The sequence below is a fragment of the Poecilia reticulata genome, linkage group LG7, assembly GCF_000633615.1.
Source record: "Poecilia reticulata strain Guanapo linkage group LG7, Guppy_female_1.0+MT, whole genome shotgun sequence".
NCBI classification, from domain to species: domain Eukaryota; kingdom Metazoa; phylum Chordata; class Actinopteri; order Cyprinodontiformes; family Poeciliidae; genus Poecilia; species Poecilia reticulata.
The window spans coordinates 9,687,360-9,710,647 of record NC_024337.1 but is presented as its reverse complement, the minus strand read 5'-3'; the positions used below and the strand labels follow the sequence as shown (position 1 = coordinate 9,710,647).

At 38.6% G+C, this 23,288-nt stretch overlaps 1 protein-coding gene across 1 annotated transcript; it reads left to right on the top strand.

The window, feature by feature from the left end:
* Nucleotides 1-1,596: 1,596 nt before the first annotated feature.
* On the top strand, nt 1,597-23,282 carry LOC103467141 (oxysterol-binding protein-related protein 2-like). Its single transcript, XM_008413240.2, has 14 exons — nt 1,597-1,713; nt 12,644-13,004; nt 15,942-16,068; nt 16,633-16,708; nt 17,928-18,062; nt 18,308-18,405; nt 18,484-18,666; nt 18,756-18,863; nt 20,234-20,323; nt 20,541-20,658; nt 20,979-21,104; nt 21,293-21,416; nt 21,584-21,674; nt 22,517-23,282. The coding sequence occupies exons 2-14, from the start codon at nt 12,968-12,970 to the stop codon at nt 22,617-22,619; spliced, it is 1,416 nt and encodes a 471-aa protein (XP_008411462.1). The 5' UTR covers nt 1,597-1,713; nt 12,644-12,967; the 3' UTR covers nt 22,620-23,282.
* Nucleotides 23,283-23,288: the final 6 nt, after the last annotated feature.

Below are 23,288 nucleotides of genomic sequence, written 5' to 3'. Positions count from 1 at the left end.
TTGTTAGATTTTCTTTATGACGCCCAGGGCCTCTGTATGTGCTAAGAATGACTGTCTTTGTGTGAGCGACTGAGTAGAAGCAGGACTCTGTGTCCCACTGAGAGGATGAATAGAAACTATTTTTTCCTCCAATGTTCTCCGCCTGCTCCCCTCCTCCTCTCCTGCCCTCTCTGATCACAGTCTCTGTTCTCCTCATCACACCATTATTGTTATGTAACTGCAGAGACAAACAGGACACTGCCTTTCTGTCCCCTGCTGGTTATCACAACACTAAATTAAACTGGAATAAGGCCTGTCTTATTTATGCTTAGTTTAAATGAAAAATGTAGTTCAAAAACTATTTACACCTAGCTATTTTTTTTTCTTTTTTCTTTAATGTTATATTGTCACATAAATAAATACGAGAATAGATGACTGACCATTTTTACCTTAGAATGACCCAAGACTGACTTTGGTGTTTGAATGAACCTCGTGCATGTCTTCATCTATGGGGATGCAGTCGGCTATATCAGACATATCAGTGACTAGTAAGCTACATTATTTATGAAATAAATAATTTGGCTTGGATGAGGTCTCATACAGGGCCTGAAATGAGCCCCTTATCTGACTGCAAGAGTGGGCCAAAGTAAAACTGAATATAGATTCACAGAGTTTGCAACGATAAAATATAATAATAAATTTTTACAACAATAATAATAATAATAAAAAAACTGTGGTCAAAGGTGTTTCTCCAGTATTGTCGTTGCATTCGCTCAGTTCATCTTCCCATCAACTCTGTCCCAGCTGAAGAAAAGCAGAACAACATAATGCATTCTGACTGTTGTGCAGTGTTACTTTTCTACAAGACAGTTTGAATGTAGACTGACAACTGCAGTTTTCTCCTCATCTGACAAGAGCATGCTTGCTTTCTCCTTAAATGGTTAAATGGTTTGCGACTAAATTAAATGGGACTGTAGATGGAAAAGGGCACATTGCTGGAGTGCATGGCTAACAGTTGTGGCAACAGAATATAGCATGTATATTGCATTTTAAGATTGATTCTATTTACTCATTACAAGGACTACAAGGTTCTGGCAGAACAGAAATTTACTTCTTTATTTTATTTATAAAAACATATGAAGAATCATTTTGTTCCACTGTTGAGACATACCATTAATATAGCACAACTCGAGACCCTTTCACCTCTTTTAGGTGCATTTGATCAAATGGATCACCATAATTAATAGTTCTATTATATTTTTGTAAAATCGCACGTATGCACATGTTTGTGTTGGCAGATAAAATAAAAATCCAAGTAATCCAAATGAATATGTTGTTGTAACATGACAAAATGTAAAGAAAATCTATCTATCTATCTATCTATCTATCTATCTATCTATCTATCTATCTATCTATCTATCTATCTATCTATCTATCTATCTATCTATCTATCTATCNCTATCTATCTATCTATCTATCTATCTATCTATCTATCTATCTATCTATCTATCTATCTATCTATCTATCTATCTATCTATCTATCTATCTATCTAATCATTGTTTTGGTGGCTGTCTCTATCTTTCACCTGATTGGCTGCCGACCACGTCTGTCCATCGTCCGGTCACGCCCACTGTGCCAGCGGCTTCCGCTGCAGTGTACAGACAAGGCTACACACAATTCCTGCCCATCTTTCTGGGCTTGCCAAAAACATTCAGAGAGAAGCTACTGTGGAGGTAAGAAGACAGACATTTTAACGTCCTGATTGTGGACTATCTATTTGTTTTCAGACCATGAACTCTTGCTTTGTCTGTTATCTTCAAAGAATACTGCTAACTGTGCTAACTAGCCAAATTTTTTTCAATATAGCCCGCCCGCTAACTCCAACAACGCTAGCTGTCAAAAAGGAAAAAGAAAATAAATAAATAAATAAATAAAGCTTTCATACCAGTCACTCAGGACTTTGAATGCCAGCTGGATGTCTGCTTTTAGGGAAAAACAACGAGTGTTGTGTTTTGTTTTGTTTTTTCTTATTCTCGTTTTTGCTTATAATTCAAGCTGGGATTTTATATACGCTTTAGATTGGCTAGCTATATCAATTTTCACTTTGTTTGTGCTGGTAATATTAGCAAGAAAGAGGTGACATATTTGGGAAAAGTCCCCACAATGGGTGTCTCTTTTGACAAATACTCTTGTAAATATATTGCTAAGCAGCAACAATTAGGGTGTATTTCGTATTTCTAAGCGTAACTTACACATAGTGTTTGAGTGGTTGAATCTTACTCCCAAAACGTGATGTAGGGAAACTTCTAATGTGTCCTTTCGTGTTTAACTTCTTAGTAAAAGGTGGGAATGTTCCCCTGCCTGTTTGACGCTTCGGTCACAGTCTGCTTCTGACTTTACCTTTTTAACCCGGAGTAAACTGCAGGTCTTTGACACCCACATTTTGCCGAGATACAGCGCGTCTCTTTATCTGCCCTCCCTCACTAAGAGACACATTCTCAGTGGCAAACACTGCTGTATCATCGTGTGTTGCATTTTGCATAGACGTACCAAAACACCAACATTTCTTCATATTCCTAGTCCTTGCATGTAACGAACTAATATCTTAGCAAAAATTATTTTTTTAAGTCGTTTTTTAAAGTGCAATTGTAAATGAGCGTACACAGATAGAAGTAAGATTATGTAGTACTACCAGAAATATGTTGGTGTCTGGAATGAACAAGAATGTTTCTTGCAAAATCTTAGACGTTTGTGGTGGAAAGAAGAAGAAGAAAAAACAAGCCTTTTATTTGACATTATATTTCAACATTGGGCCACTCTGGGGATTTACAGTTGCAGTCATTTTGTTTTGCGCCTTCCTCCCTAAGGTGCCTTAATTACCCCCATAGTTAGTAACTATGGGGATAGTCTCCATCTGAAAGGGAAATTTGAGTCTTTAGTACCAACGTTCTCGTAACAACAGCAATGCCAGGGACTTTTGTTCATTTTCTAGCACATGCTGAAGAATAATTTAGTTGTGAAATGTGTATTTTGTGATCTGTGGTTACATTTAAAGGGAAGAGGAAGGCAATGTTGTAATACATGTACTTTAAGCCTTGTTTCAACACGTCAGTGTGGAGCGTTGCAGCGTTAGCGTGGACCAGGACACATAGACGTAGTAGTCACATGAATTACTGTCATTAAGTTGTTGGATTTGAATCTGAATTGATTGGTAACCTTTAGCTTTTTCTCCAGAAGGACTTCATATGAAGATGTTTATAAGCCACTTGCTTTTTTTTTTTTTTTTTTTTTTAATAGTATTGCTGTGCTGTGCCACATGAGAATAAAGGTGAGCTTGAGGTAATGCTGCTTCTACTAGGCAACCCTCCCAGCAACAAAGAGATATTACTGCATGTTTAATTTATGACTGATAAAGAGAGCCAACCCGGAGCCTCTCTCACAAAGCCACTATGTTAACTTACTTTGCCTTTAATGGCTTGCTGTCAAAGGGGAAGCTTGCTGGTCAGCCAGGACTAAATATGAGACCAACCCTGTATCATTACGTAAACATACTGTCAATGCTAGCCAATATTGCCATAATGGGTACTTAAATATTGATCCGGTTACTCTTTGTAAGGAGTTGACAGCCTTGTGTTAAATTTTTCAATAAGTCCACCAGTCCAAATTTCATTTTATTTCCCCCCCCCGTCAGCAAAGACGTGTTTTGGATACTCTAAAACACTGGCACATGATGTGTGGAGCTGTTATCGTACTTTAGATTAAACTTATAATTACGTCATAGTGTGATAACGTTGAGGGAAATTTTTTTTTCTTCTTTGTAACAAAGTATTTACACAAAAATTAAAACTAAACATGATCTAATTGCTTTGATTTATGCCACAAAAGTACCACTTATTGACAGTGCTGCTTGTTACTATGATGATTCTAACAATGGCGTATTCTTCATAAGTAAGGAGAATTAAGTAACAGTATAGACAGAACTCTGATGAAATCGTGTCGCGTTTGTTGTGCAGAAGAAAACCTCTTGCTGTTGTGCTTTTTTCATGAAATAACCTCAGTATTGCAAAGTAGGTTTGTATGATGTCAATAACACATGTAGCTGTAATGCTATTGCCCAATACTGTGGCGATGGTGATGTTGATTATGACTAGGCTACATTTGGCCAGTCATCTGGAATTTTGCAGCAACAGGTGGGGGAAGGGCAATGCTGGATTACTTCCTTTTATGTAATAGTGTGACAAAGTTTTAGCAGCTTTGACGTTTGCTTTTTACAACATTTTATCCCATTATTCTGCTCAGCAATTTAAATCCATGCTCATCATTTTGGTATATTAAACTGCAATATTGTCACAGAAAAGGTCACAGCTGATTTGAATTAATTTGAATCTAGAATCTAGTAATTAAAAAAAAACGTTCCCTGCAGAAAGACCGGCCCGGGTCTTTCTGCATGGAGTTTGCATGTTCTCCCTGTGCATGCGTGGGTTTTCTCCGGGTACTCCGGTTTCCTCCCACAGTCCAAAAACATGACTGTCAGGTTAATTGGCTTCTCCAAATTGTCCCTAGGTGTGAGTGTGTGTGTGCATGGTTGTGTCCTGTGTGTCTCTGTGTTGCCCTGCGACAGACTGGCGACCTGTCCAGGGTGACCCCGCCTCTCGCCCGGTACGCCAGCCGGAAATAGGCACCAGCACCCCTCCCGACCGCACTGAGGGACAAGGGTGTAAGAAAATGGATGGATGGGTCACCATGTGTTTATGTCAGATAAGTGATGGTGGAGATTGGCTTTGTTCTGATCGTCCTTTCATGCAACCTGTCTTTTGTTTACTGATTTTTTTTTTTTTTTTGAAGCAACAGTAAATATACAGTTAGTCAAACTAGTATAACTTCGGGAAACATTTGTGAACGAAGCTACATACCAATGAAAACACAGCAAAGGCAGTAAGGTTTTGCACACAGAAGTTGACTGGATAAAACTCAATCCCAGCATTTATAACTCAGGGAGGGAAAAAAAAAATTTTCTTCTCCAACACAGACGCATTCAGCATGATTTCAAATTGTGATGACCAGAAGGTTTCTGTCCTTTAGTCTCAAATTTATTGACACTTTTGGTGTAGAGATTGGACACATTTAAATCTCGAGGCGCTGAGCCAGTTTAGTGTCTTGTGATTTTGAAAGTGATACTCATCCTGGAAGGGTTTCCACTCTGACAGGTATCGCTGGAATGTGCTGAGTATTTATGAGAGAAAGACGTTCAGCATCCTGCACCGAAAAGTCTAGCAGAGGATCACGAAAAGGCAATACTTATGTTTGTAGAACAGCAGAGGATTAAGTAGGCTGTTCTAAATCCCAACACATACTGAATCGGTGTGTAATGATTATCTAGGTATTAATGAACAACCCATAAATTTGACTGTTATCAGCATGGGCATACAGTGCTTTGCCCTCTAACAGGTTCCATATGTTTTTGCATTGTTATTGAATTGAAGGGAATAGTAACATATGGCAAATATTACCCGAGGAAAGACGAAATAAAGTTTTCAATAGATAATGTCATTTCTTAAGGGGAAATGGCAATCCTAATCAATCTTGCTCTTTGTGAAAATGTAATCACAACCTCTGCCACCCTTGTTAAATCGTTATTTTTTGTTGTTTTGATTTTACTTGCCACTCTCAGGCCTGGTTACTATCAGACCCGCAGAATCAAGAAATCACTCAAACAGAACTTCTCTGAGAACACGAAGTTTGCTAAAAGATTTCATGATTTAAAGAAATTGAAAAACGTGTACATATTTTATTCTGGAAAGGGTTACAGAGCAATTCATCGTGCTTTGGTAGAACCCTGTCTTAGCTAATATGCAAAAAAAAAAATGCATATTCTTTGTTCATTCAACTTTGGCAGCTGTGTTTTTTCGGAACATTGATGTTTTTCCAGCCTTTCAAGTATGATGCAGTGTAACCATTTCTCGGCCTCAGTGAAACACACTATGAAGCTCCTCTGGAAGAAATGCTTGTGGGAGGGTTTATTGGCACAGTTGGCTTTAAGTTTGTTTGCAGTTTGAATATGTAGCCAGACTAAACATTGTATGTTTTTTGGTTCTATGACTCTATCAAACAGAACAGAGCTAAGGAAGGTGGATGGAAATAATCACAAGTTACATTTTGGGACATAATGTTCTCTTTAGCCACTTCTCTCAATGTGATCTACATTTGGTAAGCTGTACATCTTTTTCTTTCCAGTCTCCCAAATTTTTGAGATAACTTTCATCTTTAAAAGGTTGTATTTATTACACTCATTTTTATATATCAAAGAAAAAAAAAAACACATTTATTCTGTAGGAACATTTGACACAACAGCAACAAATTCATACTTATAATCTCATTTCTTGCTTCATGTTTTGTAAAGATAATTGCATTACAAAAATGACACTGAAAGTAATTAAAACCAATCTGACAGGGACTTCTAAATCCAGTGTTGTGTTTATAAATGGATTTCAATGCTATTTTAGAATAAAAGCAGCTTCTTGGCGTTTTAAAAACTAAGAACTTGTTTGTGTTCATGTTCAGAGCAAAAGTAAACTAAACTCTGCGGCTGCTTCCCAGCAGCTGCTGTCAAGTGAATGTTCTTGACCGGGTTAGTCTTGTGATTGAGGTCGGATGAATTTGATTTTATACTTGCGGTTGTTCTATTAAGAAGTCATTTGACGTTCAAACTTATTCTGTCTTGTGATAAATGCATCTTCCTTAAGTGTCTTGTTGCAACCACAGTGTTCTGATAGTGTGGAAAAGTACTTGATGTTTACTGTAAGTACACACAGAGCGGATGTGTCATGATTTATAACATAAGTTTGCATGCTTTAAAACTCTTGGAAGGAAAACACAAAAAAAATATATATCTTGTTTGCTCTGTCACCTAGTTGACCAGCTGCAGAGTGCTTCCGGTACTTCCAGTTTGGATAAATAACGATTTAACACTTGAAATGCTGCTATAATATGACTTCATCAGTTCAGTCCATCAAGGCTAACATTCGATTTTCAATTTATGGCTTTATTTTAGAAACAATGGGAAGCAAACAGGCATTTAAATTCTTGATTTATAAACACTTCTCTTATTTCAGTAATTCAAAAACCTGATGTTGAACTACTTCCTCAGTGACGAGATACTTGAACAACGAGGAACTCCTCTATTTCCATAGCAACTCTCCTTCCAACTCAGTAGCTGAGGTTTTTTTCTTTTTACAATTTCTGCCCAAATGAATGCATGTCAGCCCCACAGTCAAAATGCTTTTCTGTTTAGACTCTTTTCAGAAGTGTGTGTGTGTATCTCAGGCTGCACTGACGATCCCTTTTTCACAGATTTCACAGTCAAACCGTTTTCTTTCCGTCTCAAACCTGTTGATGGCTCTTAAAGCCAAACCCTTTAGCAGTGAGGGATTTGACACCAGATTCTTCAAAACCTCCAGGCAATAAGTTATTCCCCTTTATGAAACGCATGTTTTCTCTTGTGATTCTCCAGTGACTGGATCGAATTCCACCCACCTTTCTGTAGCTGTGTTTCTTTTGACCATAAAATTGTGCAAATTGGAATTACAACAATAAATCCACTTAATGGGGAAAAAATAAAATAAAACATTTTTTGATAAAGTTTTTGTACTAGGATGAGGTGGCTTTTCAGTATCGGTGTATTGCAAAGCTTGTCGCTCCAACATCTGAATAAAGACACCAACGTCTCCTCTGATGGCTGATGACGCCATCAAAATTTCAATATATGTCACCATGCCACCATGATTTTTAATGACTTATCATAAGAAGAAGCTTATTTACATTAGAATATCAAAAAAAAGTTGCGCACATTTGTAATGGAGACACAGCTTGTACCACCTTTGTGATTTGTGGTTTCAAATCTGGAAATGTTTGGGGTCGTCTTCACCCAGCTAGAGAACCCTTTGACCTCTCCAGCAACTTTAAACTGTAGATTTTGCAGTTTGAACTTTTTCGAACCACGTCTGCCTTGGTGCTGGTAACCAGTCCTTGACTACTCACATGACACCCAGCTTTGTTGCAGTCTGATGTAAACATTGTACAATAGCCATTGCATTCTCGAGGCTCGTGTGAAGTAAGCTCAACACACCCATTCTTACTGACTGGGTTGTAATGGCCGTCGAGTGACGACACATGAAAGGAAACTGCTGTCCAGCTGGATGGTTCACTCAGAAGCTACACAACGTGGTTGCTCAGCACCATGTGACAAAACATTTGACTTGAGCCTATATTTGGTTTGTTTATCTTTGCTATTTAGTGTGAGTGTTCATCTTATTGTATGCCTTCATTTTCATTTGAGTGTGTGTCTGTGAATACTGTCCGCCGTACGTATCTCAAAGCATACGGAGACAGGTGTGTCAAGTACTGATGTTGGTGTGTGTAGCCAGACATCTAGAGGTGTGTTCAGTGCCAGGCTTTGTATTGAACTGAAAGGCATCACTTGGACTCTCCCTACAGTCAGTTGGCCAAGGAAGCGATCAGGAGGTCAGTAAGTAGATTTGTAGTTTGTATTGTAAATAATATTTCTGTGTTATAGTAACCATGAGGTATGGAGGTATACCAAGATTTTGAAGCTACACATTGATGAACTGCTTAATGTATGGTCATATTTTAGTAATTTTGTTTATTCTTAAGTTGTAAAGAAAGCATAACATAGTTGTCAGCAGGCCAAAAGAGGACTTGTGCACTTCTCTGTATTATAAGGAAAACTTTGGAGATAGTTCCAGTAGACACCTACTTTTAGTGAGTCTTCCATATTTCAGCTTATGAGTGCTTCATGCATTCATAAAAATCTAAATTCTCTGACTGGAACAGCATTTGTAATTTGGAGCAGATTGCAACTATCTTTATCTTAAAAAAAAACAAAAAAAAAAAACAACCACCATCGGTGATACCAAATCATATTTTATCCTGAATAGATTATTTTGTATTTAGATAACCACAAGATAAAAATGATATATCTGGATCATTTTTTATTTTAATTGTGTGCCAATAGATTCCATATAAATAGTTATGTTTCTTACAGAATTATTTTTGTAGAAAACAAAAAGCTCTTTCAATTTTTAAGCCTAGAAATTTTAAGCTAGAAATGCACGTCTCTTTTATCAGCAGTGTTCCGGTGTGGAGTATTTGGGTCATATGATAAGCTTTTGTTCAAAAATGGGAGTGTAATTGTGATGTGCGCATGGTGCCATGTCTGTCACGGTTACGTAACGACTCACAGACATCTGAGAGAGAGTGACCGATATGATCTGAGGGTCTGCTCCAGCCAATCAGATAGCTTGTCTCCACTTCCACTCTGTCAGTGGGTGTGGGCGTGTGAACCTAGCAAACTTATCAGCACAGTCATGGAAGACCTATTTGCTGCAACTTGGAACAAAACAGGGTTACCTTGTTCTAATAAATTCTGATAAGATGTTAACTTGACATTGTTGACAGTCGCGAGGATTTAGCTTGATCTTCATCCACAATCACAAAAAAAACATTGTGTTCCGACGTGATTAAGTTTCATAATAACAACTAGATCCATTAATCATTTAACTGCAAGATTGATCATTTATCTCAGATTTATTCTCAGAAACTGACAACTGCAGTTCCTTGTTGAATAAAAAAATCTATTGAAGTCTTAGAAGAAGCTGTGCCACCTTAACTGTGGCACAGCTAAGGTGGCACATATTTGTAACTGAGGTTAATGTGTCAATCATTGATTTTAATACTCACTTTCTCTCTTGTAAAAATAGTTTTCACATAATCTAAATAGTTTTCTTACCCTCTTATATAACCCAACCTTTAGAAACGAGCTTGTTATGGAATGTGGAAAGGGAGTAGCAGCATGTAGCAGCATGGGGAAATTTAATGAAATGATACATCCTGCAAAAAGGCACAAAGATAGATTTTGTTATTCATAGCTACTAATCTGCTGACCTTAAATTTGAATGACTTTTTTACAGAGTAAACATTGTTGAACTGTTTCTAGTAAAACCTTCTAAAGACAGCAGTCCAGGAAATCCTGAAGAAAATATGTATGATTAACTATTCACTACATTATTAGTTTTACCAGAAGAAAGAGTTAAACACTACTTGTTAAAATGTTTGTGGACTTGACGTAATTTCAGTGTGAGAACTATGTTCGGTTATTACTTTAAAACTAAAGATCAACTAGTTCATCAAGGCTGGAAACATGTTGCCTGTGTTACTGTACAGCGTTTTGTGATTTTGTCTGTAAAAAGTGCTATAAATAAACTTAACTTACTTACTACTTTTGCTTTTTTCTGGCCCATTTCTGGGTGTTTTTTTTTAGGTTTGACCTGGCAATTTTAATCGACCCAGCTTTATTTTCTAAGTAAAATCAGGTAATACAAATAAATAATTCAGGTTGTTTTGAAAACAAATTATTTTTATTAAACTCAAAGTGCATAAAACACACACATGCTACTGACTTGTGATTTTATAGAGTAGAAATAGAGGCAGTTTTAATTTTCAGATATTTAACAAATGAAGGGGGGAAAAAATGGATTTTTTTTTTGAGTGTTTGATCTGTTGATCACTGATCAAATCGGTCAAGGGCAAAACAGCACAATTTTTGAAGATGTAAACTTAGGAATAAGCCTTTGTTTTTCAGAAATAAAGTGTCTTCTGCCCATCTTTGAATCAGTCTAAGGTGGACAAACTTGCCTTTTCTCACAGTTTCTTCTCCTAATATCTCTGTTGATTCTCACCTTTTACTCTCAGAATGTCTAGAAATAATTTCCACATCCTTTCATTGCAGATTTCCAGTAATGAAGCGTTTGCCTTTCTGCACGGCAGAAACTTTATAATTAATAGTCTGTGATGTGTCCAGTGGCTTATTCTGTAAAAAGAGATTCTGTAAGCCCTCTTTAGCTTTAACAGGTTTTTTTTCTCATCCAGTCTTTAAATAGAATCTAAACTACTGAATCATTGTAATGAATCTGCCAGTTTATCACGTCATCGTCTTTGCTGAATCTCACCTGCTAATAAGTCTGCTAATGACTCATTGGTGCGCTCTTAGAATATTTGAATGGGACACTCTGATCCGTTCTGTCCACCTTATCGATCGTGGATGCCGAGGTCAAAGTTCAGTAGTGTGCTGAAGGCGTTGCCGATTTCTGAGAAAGGTAAAATCCCTGTACTTAGTGGAACAAATGGAGAGTGAATGTAAAGGAAACAGGAACAAACTGGTTCCTGATTCAATGTTTTACCATCAGAATTGTCGGACTTCGTGAAATGAATTGTTTCAGGAATGGTAAAATATTAGAACAGAATAATAAATTCTGTTCTAATAAATTAGAACAGAATTTATTATTCATTACTTATATTACTTTTAAATTTTGATGTGCTTTATTCATGCACAATGTCATTGAAATGAATTCTGAATTCTCATAGTACCTTCATTTGGTGAACTTTTAAAATGAATTGTAAATTACCCTCTGGGCTGTTTGTTTACCGTCTCTGCATTACTTTAGCTAATATATCAGACATCTTCACACTTTAGACATTTCAGGAAAATATAGTTTTTTTTCTTCTGTTTTTCTGATTTTTACTTGTTCAGTTGGCTTGTGCAACACAATTCGTTCTCCTTGCCCTTTCTAAACATTTTCTTATTTAGTTAGTAAGGAGAAGCTCTTCAATGGTTCAGTTATATCAGCAAAAACGGACACATTTACATTGTGTCAGCCACACAAAGTTGTTTCTTTGCACTCAATATTTATTTTAGATGTTCATACAGTCTTTGACCTATGACCTATAAAACATTATTTTGCCATGATACAGTCTTTGTTGCTGATTTAGCCTTAAATCTAAACACTACTGCTATTATATTTCAGACTAGCTACCTATTTGTATTTCGCCTGCTGTGAATGAATTGACTTTTCAGTCAACACTTGTATCTGCTTTGTGGACTGTGTCATTGTGATTAAAATATTACCTGTCAGTGTGGCTTGTCTGTAATGAGATGAGGCATGTAGATTGCAGCAGTGAGACAAACGCAGGCATATAGTAAAGATCACGTCTCTAGGAATTCAGCTCTCATTGTAAAATGTGGTGCAGTGTGTGCGGTGTAAGGACTGAGTTATCTTTGTTTAGGAGTCTTTTCTTGGCAATTCTTTTTTTTGCTGATGATGTTAAAAGTTTTAAAAAGGCTATTATTTGATCTGGCCCACTTGAACTCTGGAGGAGCTACAGAGATTGGGAGCTCAGGTGGGTTAAATCTATTTACAAGGAAGTGATCAGCTCTAAATAATGCGCTTAGACGTGAGCAAACTTGAACCTTTTGGTCTACTTGCAAAACACCACAGTGACAAAACTTAACGCTTCAAATCCTCTCTAATGCCTCATTCCTGTAAAACAACGTGGTGACGGCACCAGGACGGTGAGGACATTTTTCTTTAGCATGAACTGTGAAGTTGGTTGGTATTGAAGGGAAGATGGATTGTTGTAAAGGAAAACTTGTTAAGGATTATAAAATACTTGAGACTGATGACATGGTTCACCTTCTATCAGGCAGCACAATATTGTGCTAGAGTTTTGAAAGTTTATTTTTTTAATTTAGACTTTTACTGTCTTTCTCTGTCTGATTCCATCAGTTTAACAATTCTTTGTTTCTTGCAGGTTAATAATTTGCCTTGGTGGACAAAGCCAAAGAAGCTAAGCTCTGAAGTCAGAACCATCTCCCTGCTGTTCCTTATTTGAGGAGCTGTATTTGCCTGGTGGTCGTCCTCTGTTCTCAAGCCATCTCCAATAAATCTGCACGTGGCAAATTTTGGGAAACCCGTCTCGACATCTTGCATTTTCCTTTGGCACCTGGTGACATTCCGGAGGACACATCTTCTACTGCTGTCCCTACAGATGCACTGTTGGGTCGCTACCAAAAGGAATATGTGCTAGAAACTAAAATCTACTCTAAAAAAAACTGCTCAACTTTGAGTGTAGAAGATGAGCAATGAAGACGAGTTTTACGACGCCGTCACAGGTGAGGAGGTCTCTCTTTACTTTGATATTCTCTACGTGTTTGCTTTGCACAAATGTTTGCTTCCCAACGACGCAGATTTTAGCCCATTGGAGCTGCACCACTCTAACATCTGATGGCATGCTGGCAACCATTAGCTGCTTTACTGTTGACAGAGCGCTGTGTTATCAAGTGACTAAACATGCCTCAGGGTCTCAGCCTTGCCTGGCCTCTTTAATTTTGTCTCCAAATCCCTCAACCTGAGCTGTCCTTCTGATATGCTCGTATCTAATCTAATCTTGTCTTTAGTTTTTGGCTCCACCATCTCCACGTCCATTCACAGACTTTGTGATGTTGTGTGCCAGACATTAATGAAACTCTTACTATCCGTCAAATCTTCATGTTCAAAGCTGTCCTCCTGTCACAAATTGCCCCTGACACTCGTCTCCATCCATGAGCGTAGTTCATATTTTGGTTGAATCTCATAGTCTTTTGAAAAGAAAGAAAGCATTACCCTTCCGGGGTCTTGGCGTGATGCTCAAGAGTGCAGTAGATGTCACGGTCGGACATGCACAGGCATCCCGTCCCACCAGGATGTCAGTTCCTGAACCCGCACCAAAAAAACTCATAAACACGTGTGTGGGGTCAGTGCGACAGTGCACAAAGTTAAAAAGCTCACAGGGTCCAATGGTGGTCGTCCTCTGTTGTCAAACCATCTCCAATAAATCCTCACGTGGCAAATTTTGGGACTGCAAGAGGGCTAAAAATTGTATTTATTTTATTTTTTTGCCTTGTGCACTGTTCCGTCGGTTGAGAAATAAAAGAGGAGAAGTATAAACTGCAGAGGAAAGATTTCCGTGAGCATCCAATCCAGAGGTTGTAAGTCAAGCTGCCTCTGTTATTGAAGGATAATACTATTCACTGTTATCCAATTTGTTTCAGCCTGAACATGAGTTCAATAATTCAGAGGTAGGTCGTCTTGTGGTCATGATCACTATTACCAGCAACAAACCCAGACGTCGCTGAATAGGATTGAGGTGAATTTCACTTTCTTTAAAAATAAAAAATAAAAAACGTAAGTTAAACACTCCAAACATATGGTTATTTTTAAAGATTTCTTTTTTTATTATTAAATGCGTAAACGGAGAAGTAAGATCAGATAACAGTCCTCAAAGTCAACATTCAAGATTGGGTGCATGCCAAACACACTAAGAAGTGTAATAACCAGGTATTTGATAATTACACAGTGCATTTCTAAAGAGATATAGATAAGACATAGATGGAAATCCTACCATAAAACATTTAAAGGCCTCATTTGCTGCAGACTTGAGACCAGAGGTTGTCCTAGCCTTTTTTTTTTTATCTGTCATTTTGATGGACTGGATAAGAAAAATCTAGTCAGTCTTTTTTTTTTTACCTGTGAAATTTTATAATAATATTAATGACACATCAGCAGTATTTATATATTGACTATGCACAACTTGGCTGTCTACCGATAGACAATCTAATTAAACGATCGCACTTAAACTATGAACGATTCACCTGCTGTGGGCTGATGAGGCAGCCTCACAACGTCCTCCTGGTCTGCATGGACCAGATGTCTTAAGGGGGATTGCTGCAAAGGCTGTATTGTCATGAGGTTTATTGACTTTGCCTTGTACAGATGATTTCTCATGTGGCTGTTTGGATGTTGATCAATAGGCTGAATTCGATCACTGCTGCCCAAATGAAGACTGGAATTTCAAGCACCTTTCCAGACAAAATTTTGAAATCGGGGAACATTTCTCCAATCGAAGTGATCAGAAGTCAGAAAAACTCTTTTGAACGAGAGGTTTCCTGTTCCCTAAGCAATTGATTCAGCGGGAGAAAATCCGCCTTTGTACACTCCTTCTGCATCAGTAGATTAGCTGCACCGGTTTGTGACTTGTTGTAGTCACACACACGCTCCAAAGCCTCCTGTTCATACGCTTTCAATAGAATTGGACTTTTTGCTGAGATCTACGTCTGTTTTTTAACAGCCTGAGTAAACAGCTGGCGTTCCTCAATAGAAAACAATTTCATTTTTTAGCTTTTTCTTGGGTCTTTCATGGATCCTTTAACAGCTAAATACTATTAAATGTAGCAAAACTTAAACTTTTGCAGATTATTGCTGTTCTTGTGTCACTCTGACATTTACAGTTTTAACTGGGAACCCAAATTATTACCACACAGTAGATGTTAAAGGAGTGGGGTCATCTTCAGTGCTAACTTTAACAGCATGAACTGGGTAGCACACAAGAAACAGAATGCTGTTGTATTTCAATATTGAGAGATCTTGCTCTTCTCCTTAAAACACCACCTGTTATATTTTTTTATGACAAGTAATCTAATTTTTTGTTTTTTTAAATTGACCTCTGTGTCTCTAGCACGATAATTATAGGATCCACACCTTGTACCTTTTGATATAATACAAAAGCTGAAACTCCTTTGTGTATTTAAAGTGAAGGCCTCACCCTGTTCTGAACTCCACCCTGCTGCATATTTTAAGAAGTACAGTAGGCTGCCGATTACTGTAGCATTCTGTTAATTCGCCATATGTCTTAAAGATTTTTTTGGTCTAATTATCTTCACATGATTCATTTTGCTTTAAAATTACGAGTATAAAACAGAAAGGTTGACTTCTGGAAACCGCCGCAGCTGTTTTCTGAAGAATTGAATCATTCGATCAATAAAATTTGCTATTCAAATCTGAGCAACAGTTCGTGATGCAAAGCAGTTTGGACATTGATGTGCATGGCTATAAAGATCCAGTGTTGCAAAGAAAACAAAAGACCACAGCTAAGATAGCAGATATTTGTAATTTTTTTTAATCCAAAAATTTGACTTTTTTTTTTTTTTTTTAATGGATGCACAGAGTATTGCCTTTGTGTGACACCTGACGCTGTGTGCTGTCTAAATTGGGTCAATTCTCGCCTTGGACAGGCCTGGATTCAGACGAGTCGTGTGAAGGGTTGTCTGAGGCCAGTTTCAAAGACGCCAGAGGGTTCGACGGCAGCATTCAGAAAAACAATGGATCAGTACCACAAGAGAACGGCATCAGGAAACACAGGTACAGCTTCATTCCTGCGCCACATTCCACCCTCTAGGGTCAGCGTTCTAATCTGTCTGGATTATCCTCACTTCAAGAGCTGCAGCAGCGCTCTTTCTGAAACCAGAATCGGGTTTGAAATCATCAGTTTTCTTTCATTTGTTTTTTTAATTTAATTTGAACTCACTTTGTATTTTTACATGAAACTTGTCATGCAGTTTTTCTTTTGAGGTGTTACTCAAGGGAAAAAAATAATAAAAAAAGCAGAGATGACTTTGTCTCCAGGCATTATGGTTCTGAGTCACACACCAGCTTTTGGCAGATGCTGTATATTAACTTCCATTTGTTTTAGTGACGTGAAGCGTAGTGGAAAACTACCAGTCCAAGCAAGAGTCACAGGTTATGTTCATGTGAACTCACATGTTTGTCTGAAACATGTCGCTGAGAGTTAATAATTTTCTCCCTCGGTTCTGTAGCGTCTGCCGAGGAATGTCTGCATGTCTGCTGATAAACTTGAAAGATCTCGTCTTTCTCTTACCTGCTTCCATGTTTCTTTTTGCCTTCTTTTTTCTTTTCTCACCTCAGGACATCTTTACCAGCACCCATGTTTTCCAGAAACACGGTCAGCATCTGGAGTATCCTCAAGAAATGTATTGGACTGGTAAGGCTTAGTTTGTTGGATTGCTAAAAGTATAAAAAAAAATACACCCTTGACTCACTGTGAGCGTTAGTTTTAAATTCATTAAAATGGACTCCTTCACAGGAGGATTCTCTGCCATCCTCTTTGATTTATTATTTTTGGTATGACCATTGTTAAAATTTAATGTTGGCCTTATTTATCTGTTCCTAAACCGGTTCTAGACGTTTGTCCTGTTTGAACACCCAAGTTTTCAACACCTAACTTCTGATTTGTGCTGATATTGAAGAATGTGGAGGTTCATTATTCTGTCCACTTTGTGCGCAACAGCACCAGTCACAATGGCAGCGAAACAGACCGCTGGCCTGATGACGCCACCATCAGGCCATGGTGTCTTTCTACGTGCCTGACATGTAGAAAGACACCATGTAATTCTTTTCCTGCTACAGTTTTTTGCAATGTTGCGACAAGCGGAACACACCTCAGAGGAGATAATACTATTTTATATCGAGTTAATCAGTAAAACTGCACAGAGTTCAGTGCACTTATCTTCCAACGGCCGTTTGCAGTGACATGCATCCATCGCCTCTGATTCAAATTGGGATCCACAGTCAAGACTCACCACCTTTGACATCGGCTCCGGTCCAGTGTTGTCAGCGTTAACATTATATTAAAAACACCAAATCTGTGAGCGTGTGACCCTGGGAGAAAGTACAGGCAGAAAACACAGCGGGTTTGGTATTCGTCACACAGGGACAGCTTAGCGCCGTGACAGAAACACTTTCTGCTCCTGCTGCTCAGCCTGCAAATGGATACATGTAACCAACAGACATGTAGAGCAGATTGGTGTGTGTGTGTGTGCGTGTGTGTGCGTGTAAACACCTGCTGCTTGTGTAGATGCTAGTATAATTAGCAGAATTATTGGCAAGATGATGACACTTTTCATTGAGCAAACAGTAGAACTAACAATCCTGACTATACAAACAATTTTGGGGGGTTTAAAACACCAACAATCAACAATAAATCAGAATCAGCTAGAAACTTATCACAATAAATGATAAACGACACAATAAATGTCCACAAGAAGTTACTGTCCCTGTGGACAGGAACATAGATACTCAGAGTAACCTTTTTTTTTTTTTACACCAGGACAGTCAAACATGAAAGCTTCTACAAACTCGGATATCACACATTATATCCTGATGTCTGCTGTGAAACGAAGTGCTGTTTGCTCGTTTTGCAGGAGCTGTCGAAGATCACGATGCCCATTGTCTTCAACGAGCCTCTGAGCTTCCTGCAGAGGATCTCAGAGTACATGGAGCACACTTACCTCATCAACAAAGCCTGCTCGCTGTCCGACTCCATAGAGCGCATGCAGGTCAGAGCAAACCTCCTTTATCGTCTGCATAAACCTTGTTTTACTCTGTGCATTGAGTCAGTATTTGGTCTTTTATTTTGAACATTTCTGTCTCAGTAACTAAATGTGAATTTTAACAGAAAACCTTCTCATTTGTTTCAGGATGTGGCATTACCAAATATCTTTTACAAAGTGTTTTCTAAAGTGGAAACGTAAAAGCAACGTCTCTGCCTTACTCATCCTATCATTGCGTTTCTTCGTTTCAGTCAGTAGCTGCTTTTGCTGTATCAGCAGTTGCGTCTCAGTGGGACAGAACTGGAAAACCGTTCAACCCGCTGCTGGGAGAGACCTTTGAACTCATCAGGTACATAGAGAGACTCACCTGACCATCTTTAAAGCTCGTCAGCGGTTACGTTTACCTTATTGCCGTGTTCGTCTGCAGAGAGGATCAGGGTTTCCGGCTGGTGTCGGAGCAGGTTTCCCATCATCCTCCGGTCAGTGCCTTCCACGCAGAGAGCCTCTCCGGGGACTTCGTCTTCCACGGCTCCATCTATCCCAAACTCAAGTTCTGGGGCAAGAGTGTCGAGGCAGAGCCGAGAGGAACAATCACACTAGAACTTCTAAAGTGAGACTTTTATGGTCCCAGATGATTAAAAATGCTATACACTAATTTGTTCATCACATTTTCCACTTTTTATTTCTTCTTCTTTTTAGGCACCACGAAGTGTACACATGGAGTAATCCTTACTGCTGCGTGCATAACATCATCCTGGGCAAGCTGTGGATAGAGCAGTACGGTACAGTGGAAATAGTCAATCACAGGTGTGTTGCATTTTCTTTGTTTCTTTCAAACCTCCATCGTAGTAAAGAAAACGATGTTTCTGATACAACATCAGAGTTTCTACAAATTATTGGGAAGACTAGAATTAGGTTTTTCATTTTCCTGGACTGAATAAGTTTGGAAAAAATAAAAGTAGCTTTCCAAGAGGACACAAATCAAAATTATGCTTAAAAAAATGAATTGACAATTACATTGCACACCTTTATTCTAACGTTTTCACCTGCCGGTCTTTTGATTTTGACTGTATCTTTTGTAACTACTAAGTTGGATTGAACTATGGAGGAACCAAAACGGCCCTAATATTTACAAACAGTTAAGTACCTTTACTCAGTTTTCCAGGACAAGAGTTAGAGATTTTCATATAGAGCCAATCCATATTAGTCCACACACCAAAATAAATGTGAAATGGCCTTTTAGCTTACTTTTTAAATTAAAAACCATTGCATTATGCTGTTTTCTGATTTGTGGTTTCTACTTTTAAGTTTTTGCAGTTTTTTTTCTATTTAAATATCCAGAATGTTCTAAGACCTGCAGAAAATCCTAAACATTTACATCTGAAAAATATGAAATTAAAAATGTGCAGGACACTTGCTAAGGCGTGGAAAAGGTTGGGTTCACACAACCAGCGGACTGCCGTGACTCATATTCATTCCCCGGCTTAAAACTATAAATATCCACAACTTGAACTCCACCGACGGAGACGAACCGAAGCTCTGTTTTTGTTTGCTCAGATATTTGAGACTGTGCTCTCTCAGGCAAACAACCACCCCTTCAGTCTGTATTTGTCCAGGGAAGTTCTTCAAGGCTCTGGTTATCTTTGTTTATGCCTGGTCGTGTGTCCTGTTCACACACTCGCACTGATTCACACCACAGGCTGTGAAGCACACTCACACTGTTTGCTGTTGCACTGGCTGGTAAAGAGCCTGGATTCTTAAAAAGTGTAGCGCTTGCTTTAATTCTCTCCAGGTTTGGACAACTAGACAAAAAAAAATAAAAATCTAGTTTTATAATAATAATAATTTACAGTTTGCTCCCTTGGATAATAATATGGATTTCTAAGATTAGGTATATTTCATTCTTGAAGTGTATTGTTTAAAAAAAAGGTAATATTTTTGTCTAGTTAAAATATGTTAAAATCACTTTGACTCGTTTGTATGGAGAAGCTGCAAGACTTCTCAGCTGTTGTTAAAATCAGCAGGCGTAAAGCTTGGGTCTGCATTCAGGCTTCAGGTGAAATCGTTTCTGACATGCAGAAATGCCGAGCTTCCCTTCACACCCTCTGCCTGTTTATTGCCCTGCAGTCCAGTAATTAAAAGGACCGTTCTTCCTTCTCTTCTCTTTTGTTCTGCAGCACCGGGGAGAAGTGTGTGCTGAATTTTAAGCCATGTGGAATGTTTGGCAAGGAGCTGCACAAAGTAGAGGGATACATCCAAGACAAGAAGTTAGTGATGCTTTCGCATGAAGACAGTCTGAAGAATTTGCCTACTTTTCTGATCTTCTTAATTCTGTTTCCTTTTCCTTCTTTGTAGCTTTACTAAAAAAACAATCTTCATTTAGTTATTATAAATTGTCCTGTCCTTCCTTTCTCTTCTCCTTTCTCTTCACACACCTTTTTTCACTTCCTTTCCCTTTCCTTTTTTTTTTTTTTTTACACTTAGTAAAAAGAAGCTTTGCGTAATCTACGGGAAGTGGACCGAGTGCATGTGGAGCATCGACCCTCAGGAGTACGAGATCTACAAGAAGTCGGACAAGAAAGGCGACAAGAGCAAAAAGAATGTGAGACCAGCTGAGAAGCTGATGTTTTTGTTTTATCCACATTACAATTATTGTTCATGCTGTGTAATGACGCTCGATTAAGCCCAGCTTGTTTTTGTTGGTGCCCTCAGCCCACTGTGTGGCCTCAGTCAGGTAAACCTGAAGGTTTATGTAGACTCGTGCTGCTCTTAGCGCACTCGTTCCTGCAACGTGGTGCAATAGGCTAGAAACCTGGTAGCTCAAAGTCATCTCTCCAGAGAGATCCAGTTTGTCCCTGAATGTTTGAAAAGCATCGGTTCTGCACAGCAAACGATGCAGTGAGTTGTTGTTGTTGTTTCCAGGAGGAGCTTCAAAAAGCTGAGAATGACGAAGCAGACGACATGCCTGAAATCCAGGAAACGGTGTCTGTTGTACCAGGAAGCACTCTGTTGTGGAGGATAGAGTCCAGACCAGCACACTCTGCTAAGGTATCGCTATAAGAGCTGCAGATAACAGCATAAATAAGTATGTTTAGGTACTGTGCACTTCCTGAAAGTTAGTCAGTACGACAGAATAAAAGCTCAGCCAATTTAGTTCAGAACAATCAAGTGTTTTAGTCAAACAGTGGATGATTGCAGCTTGGCTAACTGGATTTGTACCCGTCTGCTTTCCTCAGATGTACAACTTCACAAACTTTGCGATGGCTCTCAACGAGCTGGAGCCTGGCATGGGAGCCATTTTGGCCCCCACCGACTGTCGCTTCAGGCCCGACATCAGAGCCATGGAGAATGGAAACATAGGTCATTTCATTTAAAGTTCTTTCCTTATTAATTTTTTTTTTTCATCCAAAGTAGTCGACTATTAAGCTTAAAGAAATGTAAAAGGTTCTTTTGTGTTCGTGTATCTCCTGATTTCAAGCCATCCATGGTAACGTGCAGACTTTGTGTTTTTCTTTGCTCGTATGCAGATGAGGCGAGCAAAGAGAAGGAGAGACTGGAAGAAAAACAGAGAGCTGCCAGGAAGGAGAGAGCCAAGCACGAGGAGGAGTGGACGACTAGGTAGCAAACGACTACATGCAGTCAAACCAGACTAATCGTATTCCACCTAAAAAAATAAATTGCTATAGAAAATTGTTTGCTCAACTTGCATATCTCTTCTGTTTTTGCTTTTTTTGATCTAAACACATTAAAAAACAGTTTGCTTTTCCCAATAATATTTCTTTAATGATCCAGGAGAGGTTTAAACACTTTTTTCCACAGATCTGTATGTAGCAGCCCAGGTGTTATCTGTTTTTATATATATATATATATATATATATATATCTAATTGGCTATAAAATCTTAGGCCAAACCAATGATGTGTTAGAGAAATTCAAGATTATTGTGCACTAGAAGAAGCTACATGCTGGAAATTAATTTCTAAAGTGAGTCTAAAATGAGCTGCTAGCTGATGGCAACGTTTAATTTAACCACTAGAGGGAGCCGACGTACTTTGGTCTCTGAACTGTTTAGCTGCAAATTGTTCAAAATAGATATGTTAACCCTGACACCAACTCTCACAGTAAATGATCTTAAAGTAATTTCTAACATTTATTTTTAATAATAGCCTCAAAAAAATACTGCCAGTGTTTGTTGTAATTTAATAAGTCCTCTAACGGAAAAGGAGTTTGTTTACAGCTCGAAGGTAATGAGCTGCATGTGAACTTCAATGAGCAACAGTTTTATACTTTACTTACTAGGTGCTTTTGATTACACCAGTTTAATATCCCTGATCCAACAAATAGGAAGCAGACATTTATCATATATAGAATAATAAAATAAAAAAAAGTCAAATGACTGAACAAAATAATTCAAAGATAACATTAATGTGTATGTGTTTTTTTTTTGTTTGTTTATTTTAGGTGGTTCCAGATGGGCACCAACCCATACACCGGCTCCCGGGAATGGATCTACAGTGGCGGCTACTTCAATAGGAACTACCAGAACCTGCCGGATATATACTGATACCCCTCTTCATCTTTCTCCTCCTCCTCTTCCTCTTGCTCCTCATCATCATCTTTAACCTGCGTTTTCATTTTTGGCTCATCATGATGCAAAGAGAATTGCTTAAAAATGCATCCTTAAAGGTTGATGCTTTTTGGAAAGAAGCCAAACGCCTGCCGCTACGTTCAGCATCTGGAAGAGAACCTGTGGCCATCAAACGTCTCTTCTCTACCTTGACGCTGTAAAGAATACAACAATCACTTATTTCCCGGGCAATCTCGGCAGCAGAGAGCTGGAAACGTACCGAGTCACACGTCCGCTCTGAATGTTTAACATCTCTGCAATCGAACTCTTTCCCTTTAGCTGCCGCACATCCAGGCAGCTGCGCGTTGACTTATAAAACACGCAGATAAACGTACACAAGTGGAAACAATAACTTGGACGTCGCAAACCTCACGATGGATTTGTGGATTTAAACGGAGTCCCAGTCAACAAGGAAATCAGGGATGTGAATGTTCCTTTGACTGAAGACGGATTTTCGCTCTGAAAGACTCGAAACACTCACAGATTAACGTAGAGGACGTTCTGCTCTCAATGGAACAAACGTACGCATCTACTGTTGGTTCGGTTAGTCACAGCAAGCAACGTCTTCTGCATCCCACATCCCTGAAACGCCTCGTGCCCCCCCCC

What these genes read in the sequence shown, in the direction of transcription:
- LOC103467141 (XM_008413240.2), top strand. Translation starts at nt 12,968, where the DNA reads ATGAGCAATGAAGACGAGTTTTACGACGCCGTCACAG. An exon ending in AACGGCATCAGGAAACACAG is followed by an intron (nt 16,069 to 16,632) that starts GTACAGCTTCAT and finishes TTCTCACCTCAG; the next exon opens with GACATCTTTACCAGCACCCA. An exon ending in TCAAGAAATGTATTGGACTG is followed by an intron (nt 16,709 to 17,927) that starts GTAAGGCTTAGT and finishes CTCGTTTTGCAG; the next exon opens with GAGCTGTCGAAGATCACGAT.